This window comes from Anabrus simplex, chromosome 1 (assembly GCF_040414725.1).
Source record: "Anabrus simplex isolate iqAnaSimp1 chromosome 1, ASM4041472v1, whole genome shotgun sequence".
NCBI classification, from domain to species: domain Eukaryota; kingdom Metazoa; phylum Arthropoda; class Insecta; order Orthoptera; family Tettigoniidae; genus Anabrus; species Anabrus simplex.
The window spans coordinates 221,837,285-221,859,966 of NC_090265.1; the positions used below are offsets into that span (position 1 = coordinate 221,837,285).

At 37.8% G+C, this 22,682-nt stretch overlaps 1 protein-coding gene across 4 annotated transcripts in view; it reads left to right on the forward strand.

The window, feature by feature from the left end:
- The window catches only part of LOC136864202 (CDK5 regulatory subunit-associated protein 3), a 113,996-nt gene that overhangs the window by 11,820 nt on the left and 79,494 nt on the right, over nt 1-22,682 (forward strand). For all 4 annotated transcript variants that reach the window (XM_067140887.2, XM_067140897.2, XM_067140906.2 and 1 more), the window contains exon 5: nt 3,853-3,971. In XM_067140887.2, coding sequence (XP_066996988.1) covers nt 3,853-3,971 — 119 coding nt within the window. The remainder of the gene's footprint in view (nt 1-3,852; nt 3,972-22,682) is intronic.

Below are 22,682 nucleotides of genomic sequence, written 5' to 3' on the forward strand. Positions count from 1 at the left end.
TAAACAACAAACATCATCATTAATAACTGACCAACCCTCTTTAGCAATAATGCTTTCGGAAAACAGATTTCTTTTGGATTGTAGTACATCTTTTTCCCAAAACAGGAAGTGGTGAGAACAACAGTTGTGCCTGGGTCAGCTTTGTGTAACATGGAAAAATAATGTCTGAAATGTCACGTGAGCAGATGCTCCACTCCTTGTAATTCAAACATTACTTGTGTTTATCAGGAGACAGAAGGCCCTTTTTCAGCTATGGACCAGAATGCTAAAGAATGAACGTCTACCTGTTCATGAGGATATCAGACAGAAATGCACACGCCTGAAGTCTCGCCAGCCTGCTTGGAAGACAGCCGTGAATATAACATCTAGTGAATTCAACCCCACCTCTAAATGGTTAACAGAGTGGTCTTTATCCCCAGCTCGGGCAATAGTGGGTATTAATAACCCATCCACAAAGCTGGCAGGCTTTGATCTGCCACGTTGCACCTGGAGTAGACTAAACCGCATGAGATGTGGAGTAGGTAGAACAGCATCTACTTTACACACCTGGGGCTGGTCAGTTTCTCCATACTGTGATTGTGGGGAGGTTCGACAAACAATGAAACATATAGTGCAGGAATGTCCACTCCGTGCTTTCACTGGCACCATGGAAGACCTCAACACAGCAACACCCGAAGCAGTGAAGTGGGTGGCGGGTTTGGACATTCACATTTAGTGACATGTACATCACTCGCACTCAGTGTGTATATATGAACTGTCAGAGTTGATAGGTGGATAGCGATGTAAATATATTGTGTTTTCTTCTTGTACTTTCAAACTTTGTAAATTGCTTTCTTTGACTGTATAGATATGATAATTTGTATTTACTTTGTACTCATCTTTCACTGGTTGTGTAAATAGTTTATGGGTTGTCATTATTCATCATACGCCAAATAAATAAATAAATAAATTACTTGTGTTGTCTGTTGCTCCAGAGAATTTAGTGTGAAAAGCAAAAAATTCTCCTTGTCTTTGTTTGATTGATTTTTGTTTATCCTTCTCCTCGCAGTAATGTGCAATGTGACCTCTTTTTCAACAACAGTAGGCCTATTACACAACATTCACCTTAGTAAGATTTGGATTTCGTGATTAATTTTTTGACTGACCAGAAGACATTTACTTTTGGGTTCCTCCATAAAAGCATTTTTAATTTGCTCATGTTAGCAATTAAATAATTAATTGAGCAGTTACATTTGCTAGTTTGATTTTGCCGAGCAACTAATAACCGTGCATACACATACATACATACATGCATCTTCATTATAGAACGCTGTGCCTTTCAGAAAACAGAAAATTCTTGTATTTCAGAGGCAGCCTACCAATGATTTTCATCACGGTTCCTGCATCACTGATAGTTTTACCAATATCCTTTAGTGTTTTTGCTACTGGGCGAGTTGGCCGTGTGGTTAGGGGTGCACAGCTGTGAGCTTACATCCGGGAGATAGTGGGTTTGAACCCCACTGTAAGCAGTCCTGAAGGTGGTTTTCCGTGGTTTTCCATTTTCACACCAGGCAAATGCTGCGGCTGTACCTTAATTAAGACCACAGCCGCTTCGTTCCCATTCCTATCCAATCGTTGCTGTAAGACCTATCTGTGTCGGTGCGACCTAAAGCAAATAGTAGGAAAAAAAAAGTGTTTTTGCTCAATTTTCAACATCTGAAATTCTATATATTGTGTTGTGGTTTAATAATGATAATATTATTGGCTTTATGTCTCACTAACTATTGTTTAGTTTTCGGAGATGCCGAGGTGCCGGAATTTTGTCCCGTAGGAGTTCTTTTACATGCCAGTAAATCTACTGGCATGAGGCTGATCTATTTGAGCGCCTAAAACCATAAAAGTAGTTAATGGGATGTAAAGCAAATAACATTATTTAAGAAAGAAAGAGTCTGATGAAATTCCGCTATGATAAAGTAACATAGCGGTAAATTTAGTCATATAAAAGCATGGTATATGTTTCAACACTGTTGGGGTCATCTTCAGCCAACTATACACATCGGAAAGACATCTTAAACAGTTATAAAATACGTTAAATAATGTAAATAGATAAAATGATGAAATACATGAAAGAGCTAATTGAAATGTTTTTAAAACATAATGTTCAGGGTCTGTCTTGGAGTATCTTCTTGCTTCTGATTTAATAAGAAATGACAAATGGGTTGGAACAAACTTGTCTTGTGCTAAATTAAGTGTCTATCAGGCTGGGTTGGACTAACATCTCTTGTTCGTTATGGATTGTAGACTTTGATAGTAGACAGAGCACTTCAAATAGTAAAATGTCAACATGGAACTAGATGTGTTGGGTATCACTAGCAAAAGGTGTTGTAGTCTTTCTATGTTTGATAGAGACGTTCCTTGTCCCATCGGCCTCATCAGGTGGGCTCTGTCACGTTCATCGCATTGACATTTGAACTTATTACTCAGCCTTACTACCCTTTGTGGGTAGGGGACGCTAATGAAGAATACACCCATGGTATCCTCTGTCTGTCATAAGAGACTGAGTCCTTATGCCTGACTAAAAGAGGTGACATAGGCTTGGAAATGGATTTTGGCTTTGGTACTATGAATTGTCCTGCCTGTGGATGGGAGGGGCTGAATACATCCACTGGTAATCCCTGCATGTTGTAGAAGGCAACTAAAAGGGTCATGTAGCTATCGGTCCCCTCTTTATTTTCTATTTCTTCTTGAGGTTTGGTTGTAGACCGAATCAAAATTTGATGTGCGTGCTGTTTGGGTAGGGTCCCAGATGGTATCCTCAACCCGTCAGCCAGGAGCACCATGTAGTCGGCAGTAGCATCTGCTAGACAACGCAGGTTCCCGCACAGCCGAATACCAGGAAAACGTATTATTAATTGTTTTTTAAATCTATATTTATCACTCTTTACACGCTGTGGGGTACATAATTTATGGAAGATATGAGGAAGGGAGCCCTGGTTCTCATTGCCTTGGTCCATATTGGGCATCGTCCAACATCTGACCCCAGGTAATACCTGCTATGACCAGATGGGACTTGCCTCGGCTGCTTGGATCGGCTACAGAGGCCTCTGATCGGAGTGGGTGGCATACGGAGAGGAAGATTTTGGACATGGCTTTGAAACGACCGAAACCTGCCTACGGTGGTCCACAACAGAAGTCTTTAATAACTTTCAATTCCCTGGGTGGTCAACCCCTGGGAACAAGCGCAGCGTGAAAGTATGGGATCCAACTTCTCTATGTTCCTGGTTGCTACCAGAACCAATAGGCAAGGTTTTAAGCTGGTGAAGTCTATCTTGTTCAGTAGACACATTGAAAATGTCTACGGCAAACTTGAAGGCTTACTGAAAATGTGCAACACTAGCTTGTTATTTTGTTAAAAAGGAGGCCATAGTTTCCAGTCTTCAGTATAAATATTACACTATAATATACCAGTAAAATAACACACTATTAAACAAGGAACAAAAATACACACTATGAAACAAAGAATGACAAAAGAACATCATCAGATTCTATCAGTCACCCTCAATATTTGGAAATATAAACAGAAATATATTTACATACATATAAAACCATCAGCACAATGAAAAATGGCTTTTATGTAGGCTTTTACAATTTTGCCTTTCTTGGGATGACTTAGAAAAGGTGATATGGTGCAGAAGAAAGTCCAGAAAAGAGCTGATTGATAATAACTTCCAAAATTCCGTTGTGAACTTTTGCTCTCATTTGACCTTATATTGTAAACAAGTGTTGCAGGTTTGGTAGCATCCTTCGTTTTTAATATGTTGTGTGTGTAAATATATATATATATATGCTGTAATACTTTGTGTTTTTGTGTAGATCATGGAAATACTACGACATATGAGTGGATGTATGGAGAGCCACCTTTAACGATAGAAGAAACCCCTTTGGATATAGACTTCAGTGATGAAATTGATGATAGTAAAATTGGAGATACGGTAAGTATGGTTGTCTTCCAATGTGAGTTCATTCAAATAGATAGTATAAAGATAAATAAGAAAAAGATGTTATTTGCTTTACGTCCCACTAACTACTTTTACGGTTTTCAGAAAATAAGAAAAAGAAAGGGCAGCTTGTATAGATAAGGTTGGTGAAGACTTAGTGGATTAGAATGATACCTTTATCAGCTTTTATGGAGAAAGAATGTATAGAAATGATGGGGGGTTGAGCAAAATTGCATGGAAGGGGAAAGGAAAAAAGGGAATGAGGAAAGGTATACACTTTACTGGAATGGTGGCCAAGAGGTGAAAAATGGAGGTGGTCTGATAATTTTAAAATAGCTGGAGGAGTATGTGGATATGGTAGAATACATCAGTGACAGGATAATGAAAATGAGACTTAGAATGAGGAATGAAGTGAAGGACTTCATACAAGTGTATGCATCACAGACAGGGAACAAAGAGGAGGATATTGAAGAATTCCTGGAGAAACTAGAAAAAGGGGATAACTGAATCAATTATTTCAGAAACTGGTCTTCCCACTTTTTGGTGGTTTTGAGTTAATGGTACATATACTGTCATCTAACATAGAGCTATCATTTTAGACAGAAATGCTACGTATCTGAACTATCTAAATTATCTGTATGGTGACATGGGATTTAACATTTTATGCAGAAACCGGACCTCTTCGAGAGATGGCCTTTTGCCCGTAATGTTCGAGTTGGGGCGATATATTGTCCGATCGAAAGCAGAGTGCAAGTGTCACTGTTACTGCGAGTTACAATATGGAGTCAAGTGGTGTTAGTGTTATCACTGAAGGAAATAATAAATGCAAAAAAGGTGTAAAAAGTGTGGAATACAAGCAGGAAGTAATTAAAAGAAGTAGAATCTGAGGCATAGGATATGTGAACTATTTGGGAAAACCTTTAAGCCCCAAGACGGCTGGAGAAAATTATGGGTGAGTATTAACTGTTAGGTTCCTAAAACATTTCTGCCCAGTTAATAAAATAGTGATATTAACAATAAAAATAAATTATGTTTTAATTAAGTAGCAAGAGAAGTTTTCTGGATTTTGAACGTTATTTTGTATAATCGTTTGCTATGCGTAGTGCCGCGAATGTTACAGAATTTAGATGGATATGCTTTAATCTTTTCGGTTGCCCTAGAAAATGTTTCAACGAGTTTCACATAGTGATCAGGAAGACATTTTTAGTAAGTTTTGTGATATGGATTGTAAAAATAGTCAAGATGTGTATTTGCAGCCACTCATAGAAATTTGTGCTATTAAACAAAGGAGATCTTCAAAGGATTCTGATGATGAAACTAGAAAACCTCTATGCTAGAATTTCAAGTATTCTGTAAATTGTACGATGTACGTGTGGAAATTTGCAAAAAAGCCTTTTTGAGCATCAACAGTATTTTAAAGCACAGAACTGCCAGACTAGGAGCACTACTTGCAGACGGGAAGAGTCCTAATGACAGGCGAGAGAAACAGAGGTCAGGAAATGCTATTTCTGGTGAAATTGCTGTCGTGAAGAGCCACATCAAATCGTACCCAACAAAAAAGGGACACTATACAACAAGGGATGTCGAATTCCTTGATGTCAAACTTAATGTACTATTAATGTACGAACACTTCAAAGAGAAATACCTAAATGTTGCAGTTACCTACACTTTCTTTTTGAAAATATTCCATAAGAGGTTCAACCTTTCATTTAGAAGACCGCAAGTTGACACATGCTTTAAATGTGAAGAACTCATTTAAAACTCAAATCAAAGTCTCTAAATGATGTAGCAAAATGTGTCGCTGCAGCAGAGCTAATAACTCACAAACGAAGTAGCTCCAAGTTTTACTAGGCCATTAAAATAATTTGTGAAAAATGTCTATCAAATAAAGAAGTTCTCGGAATTTCAATGGACTGCATGTGTTGGGTCAGTGACTTTCTTATGTGTTTATTTGTATAATTGTTGATATTATATTTGTTATGGTATTTGAATTATTGAAGTAGTTCTCATGTGTCCCGCTCAGCTGCTCTGTCGGACACCCTTAACAGTAGGCTGAAAAGACTGTTGGACTTGTCTTGGTAACAATGATCGATTGTAGATTTGAACTTGAGCTCCTATGTTTTGCTTATCACGCTGTTAACAATGATTGCCGTGCTCTATTGTGTTTCTGAAGTATGTGATCTAAATATGGATAATGAATTAGTGTTAATTGTCTTCCGTATATGTTTTACATAATGACCTACCAGAGAGATGTTATTTTACCAGCAAACAAACATTTTTTGGTCCTCCACACTGGATCTTGTAAATAGTCTACAGCCGTATGTGCACAGGTTTTTCAGTTCGTATGTTACGCTACTTCACGTATGGTAGCCAGTGCCATGTTGTATGCTGTTTGCCGGTCGTTTTTAAGTCTAACTGTATGTTATGCCTTGCGGATCTCCGAACGGACTCGGCTTTGATCAAGGACACTGTACTTATCTGCTGACGAAGCTAAATTTTCAATTACTGTAAGTCTCTGTACTCAGCGAGATATCGAGGGACAGCTATTAGAGCTCTCTCTAGCGGATGGACCTGAGAACTACTGATTCTGTCATAAGACCATGTGTATTTGTGTGTGAAGTTTTTGGTGTTATTTATGTGTTTTCAGTGAGTTGACATAATTAAATAGTAGCGTGTGTCATTCCTTGATATCTCCTCTCAACATGAGGGGAAAGGTATGTGCTGTGTTTGGCTGCAGTAACTATGAAGTAGAGAAGAATGCGCGGTCTTTCTTTCATTTCCGTCGTGACAAGAAAATGTAAGTAATATTGTGTTTGCATATATATTCTTCCAGTGACAAAGAGATTTTTATAGTACTTCATAGTACTGCTTGACCCATATTTTAACTGGCTTAAAATATAATACGCATATTTTATTGTATAGTGCAGCAGTTAGCCTTCAATACCGATGTGTTGTTGTAGGTGTGATCTGTGGGTTTTGAAATGTCACAGAAGTGATTTGGATAAGGTGTACAAGAAAGAAGGGACGTTATGCTTATATAAGAATTATAAGATCTGTTCAGATCATTTCCAGGCCAGCGACTTTAAAAATCCTGAACAAAATATGGGTGACTTAAGAAATGTACACATTTTGTTGAAGCAATATGATGATGCAAATTTGCTTTACCATAATGTAGTAGCAAGTATTGCTTATAGGGAAGTTTTGAATGTTTTTGAGGCTGATTTTATAGATTTTCTTTCTGTTAGTAGGCTTCATGGTAAGAGGAAAATTGTCCAGCTTTTAAATGTTAATTCATTGCTCATGTGTGTAAGGAATGTGCTGATATTTTTATTGACAAGTGTCTTAATGTGATGATAAAATGTTTTTTAAATGAGAAAAAAGACAAATATAACCGTAAAAGTTCAGGCAGGAATGACAAAGCAAAAAAAGTAATGCGTACAGTAAATGAAAGATCAAGCCATTTCACAGCAGTCCATTTCACATCTTGTTTATATGTCTCATTTCAGTCTTTGAATAATAACCTTTTAAATAATTCTTCATTTATTTATCCAGAATTGCTTTAGCAACTTCGAAGTTAATATCTCAATAACACTTTCTTTCTAGACGTAATTTATTTATCCATTTTCTTATATGCATTTCCATTTATTTGATTTTAGCGCTACATTTCAGGTCAAGTCACTAGGAGCGCCACCGTCGAATTGTCTCCCATTTTAACAAGGCTAAATCCGTTAGTGTCGCATATTGTCTTTACTGTATTTGCTTTTACTCAGCATCAGATATAACCGGCTACCGCTACACGCACGTCTCGCTTGCCGGGTTCGGCCAGCTTCAGCGGCAGGCGATGTATAGGCCTAATCGCGGACATTGGAGGTCAAAGAACGAGTTTATTGTACCACGGTATGGCCATTCTGCCCTTCAGATTTTCGTGCACATGCCTCACAATTTCTTCTTCGACTTCTTTAAAGCATCCTTGTTGCGGATCACAGAATGCATTTTTTGTACAGTAAGCATTTTTTAGCTATCTTTGTCTTCACGCTAATGTCAAATGTTGGCTTTAGTTGTCGTATGTCGTATTTTCTTGTGGCTGCTCAAAAATTCTACATTTCCGAGTGTTTAATAACCGTTAACTTAAAATTGACATCATAATATCGACGAGAACCCGTTGATAATTTGCCGGCAATAGTCTAACTGTTCCACGTATCTTTACAATACGACTGTCCATCACGAAAATGTTCCTGCTGTCTATAAAACTTAATTTTACTAAGCGTCAGGTACAGTAGACTCGTTATAAATCTGACACTGAGTAGCCGTGGCCTTTCTAAGAATTCGAAGGCTCGCATCAATCAATCACTACTGATCTGCATTTAGGGCAGTCGCCCAGGCGGCAGATTCCCTATCTGTTGCTTTCCTAGCCTTCTCTTAAATGATTGCAAGGAAATTGGAAATTTAATGAACATCTCCCTTGGTAAGTTATTCCAATCCCTAACTCCCCTTCCTATAAATGAATATTTGCCCCAATTTGTCCTCTTGAATTCCAACTTTATCTTCATATTGTGATCTTTCCTACTTTTAAAGACACCATCGAAACTTATTCGTCTACTGATGTTCTCCCACGCCATCTCTCCACTGATGACAGCTCGGAACATACCACTTAGTCGAGCAGCTCGTCTCCTTTCTTTCAAGTCTTCCCAGCCCAAACTTTGCAACATTTTTGTAACGCTACTCTTTTGTTGGAAATCGCCCAGAACAAATCAAGCTGCTTTTCTTTGGATTTTTTCCAGTTCCTGAATCAAGTAATCCTGGTAAGGGTCCCATGCACTGAAACCATACTCTAGTTGGCGTCTCACCAGAGACAAATATGTTCTTTACATCCTTACTACAACCCCTAAATACTCTCATAACCATGTGCAGAGATCTGTACCCTTTATTTACAATTCCATTTATGTGATTACCCCAATGAAGATCTTTCCTTAAATTAATACCTAGGTATTTACAATGATCCCCAAAAGGAACTTTCACCCCATCAACGCAGTAATTAAAACTGAGAGGACTTTTCCTATTTGTGAAACTCACAACCTGACTTTTATCCCTGTTTATCATCATACCATTGCCTACTGTCCATCTCACAATATTATCAAGGTCATTTTGCAGTTGCTCACAATCTTGTAACTTATTTATTACTCTGTACAGAATAACATCGTCTGCGAAAAGCCTTATCTCTGATTCAACTTCTTTACACATAACATTGATATATATAAGAAAACATAAAGGTCCAATAATACTGCCTTGAGGTATTCCCCTCTTCATTTTTACAGGGACGGATAAAGCTTGACCTACTCTAATTCTCTGAGTTCTGTTTTCTAGAAACAGAGCAACCCATTCAGTCACTCTTTTATCAAGTCCAGTTGCACTCATTTTTGCCAGTAGTCTCCCATGATCTACACTATCAAATGCCTTAGACAGGTTAATCGCGATACAGTCCAATTGACCTCCTGAATCCAGGATATCTGCTATACCTTGCTGGAATCCTACAAGTTGGGCTTCAGTGGAATAACCTTCCCTAAACCCAAACTGCCTTCTATCAAACCAGTTATTAATTTCACAAACATGTCTAATATAATCAGAAAGAATGCTTTCCCAAAGCTTACATACAATGCATGTCAAACTGACTGGCCTGTAATTTTCAGCTTTATGTCTATCACCCTTTCCTTTATACACAGGGGCTACTATGGCAACTCTCCATTCATCTGGTATAGCTCCTCCGACCAAACAATAACCAAATAAGTACTTCAGATATGGTACTATATCCCAACCCATTGTCTTTGGTATATCCCCCGAAACCTTATCAATTCCAGCTGCTTTTCTAGTTTTCAACTTTTGTATCTAACTGTAAATGTCATTGCTGTCATAGGTAAATTTTAATACTTAATACTTAATATTAGTCACCTCCTCTATCTGGATATTATCCTTGTAACCAACAATCTTTACATACTGCTGGCTGAATACTTCTGCCTTTTGAAGATCCTCGCATACACTCTCCCCTTGTTCATTAATGATTCCTGGAATGTCCTTCTTGGAACCTGTTTCTGCCTTAAAGCACCTATCCATACCCTTCCATTTTTCACTAAACTTAGTATGGCCACCTATTATGCTTGCCATCATGTTATCCTTAGCTGACTTCTTTGCTAGATTCAATTTCCTAGTAAGTTCCTTCAATTTCTCCTTACTTCCACAGCCATTTCTAACTCTATTTCTTTCCAACCTGCACCTCCTTCTTAGTCTCTTTATAATATAGTGGATCTTTACCATTCCTTACTACCTTTAAAGGTACAAACCTATTTTCACATTCTTCAACAGTTGCTTTAAACCCAACCCAGAGTCTGTTTACATTTTTATTTACCGTTTTCCACCGATCATAGTTACTTATTAAAAACTCCCTCATGCCTGTTTTATCAGCCATATGGTACTGCCTAACAGTCCTAATTTTAATCTCTTCCTTTCTTTCACATTTATTTGTAATTACCACAAAAATAGCTTCGTGACCACTAATATCATCTATTACTTCGGTTTTTCTGTAGAGCTCATCTGGTTTTACCAGCACCACATCCAGAATATTCTTCCCTCTAGTTGGTTCCATCACTTTCTGAATTAGGGGCCCTTCCCATATTAACTTATTTGCCATTTGTTGGTCATGCTTCCTGTCGTTCACATTACCTTCCCAATTGACATTTGGTAAATTGAGATAACCCGCTACAATCACGTTCCTTTCCTTATTGTTTCCCACGTAGCTGATTGTCTTATCAAATAATTCTGAAGTTTTGATGCTATTCTGCAGATTTGAGAAACTTTTTTGTAGAGGCTAATAGAACGTCATTCTCTCTTCACTATTTCCCGAGATCCAGTGACGTTACACACAGGCACTGTACAACTGGTTGTCGCGGCTAGCGATATATAATAAAGAGCGGTTGTTTATTGTCAACAAGTTGTGTGTGTGTGTGTGTGCGCGCGCGTGCGGGGATGAAAAGAAGCAGCGTGGTTACCGTGGTAGTTGCCAGTGGTAATTGTTACTGTTAGGCCGCAAATGCAAGACAACCCTTAATTTTTCGCATGAGATTCTGAGAAAAAAAGTCGTCTTGGATTCGGAGAAATGCGGTATCACTCCAGAGTCTTCTGTGGCAAACATTTCACTTTTCTTTAAATGACGTCACCTAACTTAACCATATATGTATCATGAAAACATATTTGAAATGCATGTAAAGAAATGAAAACTTCATTGCTAAAAATTTACGTGTGAATAGTCTTTCCGAAATTTAACTAGACGTGAGAAAATATGAACTATCCTCTGAAATCAGTGATGTACTCTGCCATATCTTGAGGTGTATCACATTCTTACTTAATTTCCGTATACAACATTAAAATTAAGTTTATCGTTTACTTCAGTCTTTATTTTTAATGAGTCATCAACTGCTATCTGCCACGTTATTTACGCATTTATTACGAAAATGCGTTATCCTTTTTCATTTTGAATTTTCTTTAAAGAACAGCAGTCGACAGGTATTACTAATCAACTCCAACATTGCCTTTGAATGTCTATGAGAGAGCTTGCAAATGCACAAAGTGAGTAACAACACAGTAAAGGTTTCCACCTATTCAATACAAAATATATTCACAATATTTTAAAATTACATGGAACTAGTTTCGACCCATCTAGGGGTCATCATCAGCCACATCAAAGCAAAGATCACTCTTGACAAAATACTAAGAACATGTTAATTTTAACGGTAAGATTATTATGGAATAACAAGTGAATGTGGTAAATGAAAAGAGATGTTAGTATGGGACAGGTGAGTAATAGCTAATAAATATACAAGGAATATACATAAGAGGTTTGGAACAAAGTATAAAAGGGGGCTTAGTGTTGTAAAAATTATATATACATGGAAAACAGTAAGTCCTTATTATGAAGAATGCAATGTGCAATGACACATATAAAATTATATATGGCTTAGGAAGAGTGGAGGTGGTTTTAGGAGGGGAAGAGGGCTTAAGGTGGGGTTGAAGGGTGCGGGAGAAAGGGTAATTGTCTCGGAAAAGTACCTTTGATTAAATTTAGGATTGAGTTTTGGTTGGCTGCATTATTGTTTCTGAGGAAAGTGATAAATAGATCGAAGAGTATGTTGGGTTTCTCTGAGATTTCATTGAGATTGTGACTGGCGTTACAGTATTGGTCTAGGTGTATGTAGTAATTTTCCATAATGTCGAGTAAAGGGCCCTTGTTTGCTAATACGAGGATGTCCATGTCTTGTTCGATATTGGTGAAATTATGGTTATAATCTTGCATGTGTTGGCCGATGGCTGAAAACTTGTTGTATTTTATTGCGATAGTGTGCTCGTGGTATCTGATATTGAAGTTTCTACCGGTTTGCCTGATGTAGGTTTTTTCCACAGGTGTTACATTTGATCTTATAAACTCCTGATTTTAAAAAAACTGCTGGTCCTGTTGATGTGTGAAGTATTGTGTAAAACGTTCATGTTCTTATAGTTGGATTTGAAGGCTATTTTAACGCCTTGTTTCTTAAAGATATTGGTTAACTTGTAGATATCATTGTTGAACGTGAAGGTGGAAAATGTTAGAGGTTTAGTTGTTTCTTTTTTTAGGGTACTTTTGGGTGATATTTATGTTTATTGATTATCCTTTCTATAAAATGGTTGCTGAAGCCGTTGAATTTTGCAATTCCGCGGATTGTGTTGAGTTCATTCTTTAGATCTTCCTTGGACATAGGTATGTTGAAGGCTCGGTGAACTAGGCTGTTGTATGTGGCTCGTTTGTGGGACTGGGGGTGCACTGAATCTTGGCGAATGGTGGAGACTGTTTGAGTGGGTTTTCTGAATATTTTATAACTGAAAGAATCTGAGTTTCTAGTGATGGTTAAATCTAGAAAGTTGATTTTTAGATTTGATTCGGATTCTAGTGTGAATTTGATATGAGGATCAATATTGTTGAGTCTTAAGAGGGTGGTGGAAGCGTTAATCGATTTCTCATTCATGATTACAAAGACATCATCAACATATCTGACCCAAAAGAGAATGTTTTCAAATACATTGTCAATTTTGGTGTATTCGAGGAAATCCAGGTATATTTCTGCTATGATACCTGAGGCCGGTGACCCCATTGCCAAACCATCTTGTTGATATATGACATTGTCGAAAGTGAAAAAATTATTGAGGATTAGTTTTAATACTGTGATAAAGTCTTGTATCTCTAGTTTGCTTAAGTGGCTGTTTTTGTTTAAATTGTTTATAATTATCAGAATTAATTTTGATACTTGTATGCTTGGGTACATGTTTACAATATCGAAAGAGTGGATAGAATGATCAGGTTGCAAATTAAACTTGTTAAGTTTTTCTACTAGCTCTGATGTGTTTTTAATAGACTTTTTGGATAAAAATTGATAATTTTTTCTTAAACATTGGATGAATTGTGATACTTTGTATAAGGGGCTTGGTCTATGGTTGATAATTGGGCGGATGGGAACTCCAGCCTTGTGTATTTTGGGAAGAGCTTTAGCAGTGGGGAGTCCTGGGTTCATTTGTATGAGTTTGGATTTTTCCTGTTCGGTAAATAAAAAATTCACAAAGCCGGAGTTCCCATCCGCCCAATTATCAACTATAGACCAAGCCCCTTATACAAAATATCACAATTCATCCAATGTTTCTTAAGAAAAAATTATCAATTTTTATCCAAAAAGTCTATTAAAAACACATCAGAGCTAGTAGAAAAACTTAACAAGTTTAATTTGCAACCTGATCATTCTATCCACTCTTTCGATATTGTAAACATGTACCCAAGCATACAGGTATCAAAATTAATTCTGATAATTATAAACAATTTAAACAAAAACAGCCACTTAAGCAAACTAGAGATACAAGACTTTATCACAGTATTAAAACTAATCCTCAATAATTTTTTCACTTTCGACAATGTCATATATCAACAAGATGGTTTGGCAATGGGGTCACCGGCCTCAGGTATCATAGCAGAAATATACCTGGATTTCCTCGAATACACCAAAATTGACAATGTATTTGAAAACATTCTCTTTTGGGTCAGATATGTTGACGATGTCTTTGTAATCATGAATGAGAAATCAATTAACGCTTCCACCACCCTCTTAAGACTCAACAATATTGATCCTCATATCAAATTCACACTAGAATCCGAATCAAAACTAAAAATCAACTTTCTAGATTTAACCATCACTAGAAACTCAGATTCTTTCAGTTATAAAATATTCAGAAAACCCACTCAAACAGTCTCCACCATTCGCCAAGATTCAGTGCACCCCCAGTCCCACAAACGAGCCACATACAACAGCCTAGTTCACCGAGCCTTCAACATACCTATGTCCAAGGAAGATCTAAAGAATGAACTCAACACAATCCGCGGAATCGCAAAATTCAACGGCTTCAGCAACCATTTTATAGAAAGGATAATCAATAAACATAAATATCACCCAAAAGTACCCTAAAAAAAGAAACAACTAAACCTCTAACATTTTCCACCTTCACGTTCAACAATGATATCTACAAGTTAACCAATATCTTTAAGAAACAAGGCGTTAAAATAGCCTTCAAAACCAACTATAAGAACATGAACGTTTTACACAATACTTCACACATCAACAGGACCAGCAGTTTTTTAAAATCAGGAGTTTATAAGATCAAATGTAACACCTGTGGAAAAAACCTACATCAGGCAAACCGGTAGAAACTTCAATATCAGATACCACGAGCACACTATCGCAATAAAATACAACAAGTTTTCAGCCATCGGCCAACACATGCAAGATTATAACCATAATTTCACCAATATCGAACAAGACATGGACATCCTCGTATTAGCAAACAAGGGCCCTTTACTCGACATTATGGAAAATTACTACATACACCTAGACCAATACTGTAACGCCAGTCACAATCTCAATGAAATCTCAGAGAAACCCAACATACTCTTCGATCTATTTATCACTTTCCTCAGAAACAATAATGCAGCCAACCAAAACTCAATCCTAAATTTAATCAAAGGTACTTTTCCGAGACAATTACCCTTTCTCCCGCACCCTTCAACCCCACCTTAAGCCCTCTTCCCCTCCTAAACCACCTCCACTCTTCCTAAGCCATATATAATTTTATATGTGTCATTTCACATTGCATTCTTCATTATAAGGACTTACTGTTTTCCATGATTATATAATTTTTACAACACTTAAGCCCCCTTTTATACTTTGTTCCAAACCTCTTATGTATATTCCTTGTATATTTATTAGCTATTACTCACCTGTCCCATACTAACATCTCTTTTCATTTACCACATTCACTTGTTATTCCATAATAATCTTACCGTTAAAATTAACATGTTCTTAGTATTTCGTCAAGAGTGATCTTTGCTTTGATGTGGCTGATGATGACCCCTAGATGGGTCAAAACTAGTTCCATGTAATTTTAAAATATTGTGAATATATTTTGTATTGAATAGGTGGAAACCTTTACTGTGTTGTTACTCATATGTTATTCTCAGTTCAATACGGACCTACAACATGAAATTTATAACCCTTAATGCACAAAGTGAGATAACTATACCGTACCGAAGATGTTCGTTCGCATTATGTTGCAAACGTTTCTGTTTTCTTATTCAAACAGCGTCACCTATCCTAACTTAACCGTATTATACGTATGATGAAAACACACTTCAAGGGCCAGTAGAGAAATAACAACCTTCTCATTATACATTTTTATAATAGCCTTTCTGTAATTTAACCAGACGCGAGAAAATATAAACTAACCTCTGAAATCAATTATGCACTCTGCCATATCTCGAGGTGTATCCTATTCTTACTTAATTGCATTATTTTGCATTAAAATTAAGCGATCGTTTAGTCAGCCTTTATTTTTAACGAGTTAACAACTGTTATCGGACACGTTATTTACGCATTTATTACGAAATATGTCCTCCTTCATTTCGAATTTTTGTTGCGAAACAACAGTTGGTGGGTATTACTAATCAACTCCGACATTGCCTTCGAATGTCGACGAGAGAACTCGCTAGTGGAAATAGCGAGGGAACGATACCGAAGGTAATCTGTGGCATGCAACAAAATCGCTGGGGTGCATAAATACTGGCAACGGAAAAAATCGCGCACGCTTAATCACTCGTAATAACGGATGCATCAGTGATAGGGCTCTCGGCGTAACCGAACGATAATACACAGTTTAATATAGGAATTTTGAAGGGACAGAAAAATTGTCGTTATAACGGGTTCTCGTTATATGCCGTACTCACTATAGCGGACTTCCACTGTACTTCATCACAATCAGAGTCACGTATTAATAGCTATTGTTCACTAAAGGTGGAACCAAGTAAACACATCCTTTTATCCACTGCATGCATCAGAATTAAGGATAGGAATGCAGATTGGCAGACATGTAGAGCTGTACTAGATTCAGGCTCCCAATCCTGTTTTATGTCAGAGTCCTGTGCCCAGCGATTAAGGTTGCATAGAGAACTTAACAGAAAGCCTGTTCAGGGAATAGGCGATACCATTTCAAAAACCAAGTACAGTGTTTCAGTAGATCTTGGCTCATGCATTAGTGACTTTACAACTTCAGCAAATTGTTCTGTGCTTCCTAAGATAACAGATGACTTACTAGGTTACATGATTGATTCTGCAACATGGAACATTCCCCAACACATTGTTTTAGCTGATCCCGACTTTTATAAGCCCTCTAAGATCGACACCCTTCTAGGAGCTGAGGTCGGTCTGTACATTCAGCAGCCAGGCAAGCTCACCAAAGATGCTAATCATCCCGTTCTTCAAGAAACCAAACTGAGATGGGTTTTAACCAGAGGATACACAATTAGTGAAGGTCCTTTAGTCATTTCACGGTGGCCGGTACTGTCATGCTTTGCTAAGAGAGAGATGTTGAAGTCCAATAGCAGCTTCAAAGATTTTGGGAGATTGAAGATTAGCATCAGACTCAACGTATGAAGGAAGAAGAGCAATGTCAAGCACACTTTGTGCAACATACCAAGAAAGATCCTACAGGAAGATTTATTGTTCTTGTAGTATTCAGAGAACACCTGCCACAAATGGGTGACTCATTTCAGATGGCAGCCAGGCGATTCTATCATCTAGAGAGAAGATTGCACGTGAAATTCATGAAGGAATATGAAAAGGTAGGGCACATGGAATTGACACTCCCTTCTGCAAATCCTGCATACTGTGTACCTCATCACGCGGTTGTCAAAAAACCCAGTTCTACCACTAAGCTACCCCTAACGCTACCTGAAGAAAGGTGCAAGGTGACATGTAATATCTCAACGATTCCTGAGGATAATATTATCAACCGCTTTTCCAAGCTTACCAAACTGCAGCGTGTTGTAGCATACTTAAGATTTGCAAGAAATTGCAGGACAACTAGAGCTCAGCAGCGCAATTTTCCACTGCATACGAATGGCTCAGTTGACATCGTACTCTAAGGAAATACATCAGTTGCAGTCCAAGATACCTATTCAGAGCAAGAGCAAATTGAAAACATTAAATCCGATGTTAGACAATACCAATATCCTGAGAGTGGGAGAAAAACTCAAACAAGCCAACATACCGTATGAACAAATGCATCAAGCGATACTGCTAGCAAATCACCACTTACGAAGTTGATTGTCGTTATGTGGTGTTACCGATCGATAGTAATTAGTGGTGTAACTTAGGGACAATGTTTCATAGCCGTGTGCGCTCAGCTGGATCTTGCCTAATTGCTGACATACGTTCTCCTCCCATGCTCCGGTTAGACAAGCTGAAATTTATGCTCGTGTGTTCTAATGATGGATTATATGACTTCACAGATTTAGAATGAAAGTGTTGTGAGTCAACAGTCTGCAATCATTTCTCAAGTAGCCATTTATACTGTACTAGCAAATGTACCTGTGCTTCGCTATGGTATTCTACATTGTATCCAGATTTCTCCCTAAATTGCTGTAAATGCAGTGAGTAAGACTATATTAAATTGCACCTACAAACGGACTTCACCATCAGACGACTCGTTCAGTGTTCTGCATGGTTGGTCCCATGCCATTTTCCCGTATCTCCCATATTTATGGGTTAGATTCAGTTATTCATTGAATGGGGTGAAATTTGGTACAATTTTCACATATTACTTTACTTTTTTTGATACTCATAAGACCCTGGAATCATAAAATTTTGCGAACATATGGCCACTGGACATGTCAATGTGCCTGCCCAATGTCATGATTGCATCTTTCCTGTAAGTATGCCAAACAATAACATACACGTGTAAAAAGTACAACATTAACTTGAACTCAAGAAATGCAGTACTATTTAACGAATAAGGGATAGAGATACGACAAAATGTCATAGGCCCAAAGTTGTAGATTTCTCCAAATTGAAACGCAATCTTTTGTGATATGACTTATGGTTTAGCCACAAATTATTCCGAAAGGAAGGTCTGCACCGTCATTAAAATTGCATCCATATTTCGATATTTTCCGGGGCCAAAATTTATACATTTGTATGGCCTGGAAGATGTATTTCCTTCAAGAAAAGATTGTCCAGGTTTAGGGATTAGCACTCGCATACATAAGGAGTAATTAAGGAAGCAAAATAATACATCTAAGAAAGCTGACATTAATATAAAATGGATTATAACTGAGGATATCCGGATGACGACATATATGTAAATACCAAGTGAATGTATTGGAAAATAAAATGCCCCTCAATAAATTATGCTGGTGTGAGTTATGGATATAAGAAAGCGGTAACAGAGGAGAAATTTAGGTGCAGGGATTCTTAGGTAAACAGATAAGAAGATGAGTAATGGTGTTATTATTGAGCTGTTCAAGGACGGTTATAACCTCCAACGATATTCCTCCAATATCCCGCAGAATGGCCGATCGACGCCTCTCTCGCCTTCTACCCAAGGAACAACCATGAATTTAAAGGCATGATGAGGAAAATGGAAATACATTACTTCCCTGCTGCCATGCAGTCAGAGACGTTACCATGGTAACCTGTAGGTTCGTTGTCGGTCTGTCGGTCACTCAATGCAGAGTATGATACCCGCAGAAAATAGTAAATCTCTCCGTCATTTGAAGAGTAAGGTAAATTATGAACATAACGAAAGTTGTTTATAATGAAAATGCGTTTCACATGCGGTCCACGGGGTTTGCAGAAAATCAGTAGTATAAGAGAAAATGGACGAAAACCTTTGTGGTTTTCCTATAAACCCTCCGTCTATTCAAAGATTTTAATATGATATGCATATCGAAAACTTCCTCAGGATGAGTATAATCTAAATGTGAAGTTTGGTTGAGATCTATCCAGCCATTTTGCCGTGATGGTGGAACAAACAGACACGAAAAATAAAAACCACCGATTCGTTCTTGAGTTGACCTAAAATGGATAAATATCTGAAAAATTGGCAAAACAAACGAAATTACAGACAGCGGACCCCCTACAACTTTATTTATATAGATAAGCATGGACACGTCTAGTGGTGCAGACCTTTATTTCGAGAGTTAATGCTTTGAAACTGTACGACATATCAACAAACGGACTTTTCCATCAGACACATCGTACAGCGTTCTACATGGCTGGTCCCATGACATCTTCTCGTATCTCCTATATTTATCGTTTGATTGAGTTAGCGTCATTGAATGGGGTGAAATTTTGTACATTTTTCCATACTACTTTATATTTTTGATACTCATGTGACAGCTAGAATCATAAAATTTGGCTATCACATGGCCACTGGTCATGTTAAGGTGCAAACCGAATGTCATGATTCTATCTTTCCTATAAGTGTGCCAAATGATAACATATACGTGTAAAAGTACAAAATTAACTTGAAATCGAGAAATACAGCTCTATTTAACATATAAGGGATAGAAATACGATAAAAAGTCATAGGACCAAAGTTGTAGATCTCTCCAAAATGAAACGCGATTGTGCTTTCTGATTTGTGATACGACTTACCGATTAGCCACCAATTATCCCGAAACGAAGGTCTGCACCTTAGTTAAAATTGCATCCATATTTCGATATTTTCCGGGGCCAAAAGTTATACATTTGCATTGCTTAGAATATTTCCTCAAAGAAGAGTGCCCAGCTTTCGGGATTAGCACTCGCATGCATACGGAGTAATTAAGGAAGCAAAATAATACATCTAAGAAAGCTGACATTAATAGAAAATGGATTATAACTGAGGATAGCCGGATGACGACAAATATGTAGTGTACCCTAACCTACCATAGCATGGTGATGGATGGTTACAGTAAATACCAAGTGAATGTATTGGAAAATCAAATGCCCCCCATGGTGTGAGTTATGGATATAAGAAAGCGGTAACAGAGGAGAAATTTAGGCGCAGGGATTCTTAAGTAAACAGATAAGAAGATGAGTAATGGTGTTATTACTTGAGCTATTCGAGGACGGTTATAACCTCCAACGATATTCCGCCAATATCCCGCAGAATGGCCGATTGACGCCTCTCTTGCCTTCTACCCAAGGAATAACCACGAATTTAAAGGCATGATGAGGAAAATGGCAATACGTTACTTCCCTGCTGGCATGCAGTCAGAGACGTTGCCATGGTAACCTGTAGGTTTGTTGTCGGTCTGTCGGTCACTCAATGCAGAACATGATACCCGCAGAAAATAGTAAATTTCTCCGTCATTTGAAGAGTAAGGAAAATTATGAACATAATGAAAGTTGTTTATAATGAAGATGTGTTTCACATACGGTCCACGGAGTTTGCAGAAAATCAATAGTATAAGAGAAAATGGAGGAAAACCGTTCTGGTTTTCCTATAAACCCTCCGTCTATTCAAAGATTTTAATATGATATGCATATCGAAACCTTCCCTGGGATAAGTATAATCTAAATATGAAGTTTGGTTGAGATCTATCCAGCCGTTTTGCCGTGGTGGTGGAACAAACAGACACGAAAAATAAAAACCACCGATTCGGTCTTGAGTTGACCTAAAACGGATAAATATCTGAAAAATTGGCAAAATAAATGAAATTACAGACAGCGGACCCCCTACAACTTTATTTATATAGATATTGAGATATGGATCCCAGACCTAGTACAAGTAAAGGAAATCCTACGCGTGCATACAGCCCACAGATAAATGAACAGATTATTATGGGACTTGTAAATGATTTGGATTCTGATTGTATGAAAGTGATTGTGAAGAAGAAAATTGAAAAATCTACAAGCCCTTCAGAACCGGTCGCAAAAAGACGAAAGGAAGTGAGAAGCACGGGAACACAGTGGAAACATGATATTGCTCCTGTGAACAGGCCCGTTTTTTCTGGCACACCAGGACTGAATGCTAATAACCTTGGTATTTCTGCAGAATCTTGGTTTATTTTTTGACAGTAATGTACTGAATGTTCTCCGAGTGGAAAGTAACAGATAAGCTCTTGCAACAAATAAATCTAAAGAAGCAAGAAGGTCTTTTGAAACCTAAATCAGTGTATGCGCAGTGGAAACCATTGACATTGAATGAACTAAAGTTATATTTTTGCAGTAGTGATTCATACGTGTTTGATTCGTAAACCTTTTCTCCGGGGTTACTGGAGCACAACACCTATTCTTAAAACTGACTATGTAAAGTCCATTGGAATGTCGAGAGACCGATTTCTCGCTATTCAGACACTGTTGCATCTGAACGACAATGATAAGCAGAAACAAAAGGAGTCATCCAGGTTATGATCCTCTGTTCAAAATCCGGCCAATACTAAGAGTGCCTGAAAACAAGTTTTCTGAATTGTTACTTAATGAATTACTGACAGTCGATGAAACAATATGTGCATTTCGGGGACGTGAAAGCAAGGAGTGGTTATGTGTGCAACATGGAAGTGTATTCTGGGGCCCATGCCACAGTGGAGGATTACAATTCTTCCTTCAATGTTGTGGACAGACTGTGTGAATCAGTAAAAGATTGGGGGCACACAGTATATGGACAGATGATTTTCAAGCCCCACCATTTATGATCATCTATGGGATTGTCAGACTAAAGCAGTTGGTGCTGTGATGCCAAATTGGAAAGGAATGCCAAAGTCAGACTTCGCGAAAAAACTAAAAAAAGGGTGAAATAATTTCATTGCAGAGAGAACACCTTCTAGCAATAATGTTGCAAGATGTTCGAGACGTGTACATGCTGAGCACTGCACATGATGATGACAGGATTGAAGTACCTGCAGCAAGAGGGAGCCATGAGAAATCCAATCCATCAGCATTAGTGGAGTATAACAAATTCAAAATTGGTGTTGATAAGTCCGACCAATTCCTCGCATATTATGCATTCACAAGGAAGTCGATCAAGGGTGGAAAAAATTATTCTTCCATCTGTATGATCTTGCCATAGTGAATGTCTATTTACTGTACCATTAGGTTTGTTCACAAAAACTTCCCCTATCCCAGATTTTGTGAATGTTTGGTGGATGATTTGGTGAGTAGTGTTGGGGCTGAAATTACTGAAGAATCACGAGCATCCTCTGTGGGAAGGCTAGTAGAAGAGATCATTTTCCACACAGAATACCTGCAGTGGGCAAGAAGAAGGAAGGACACTCACAACGTACATGCAAGGTTTGCTACAAGAAGTTCAAACATAACACCGACCGTA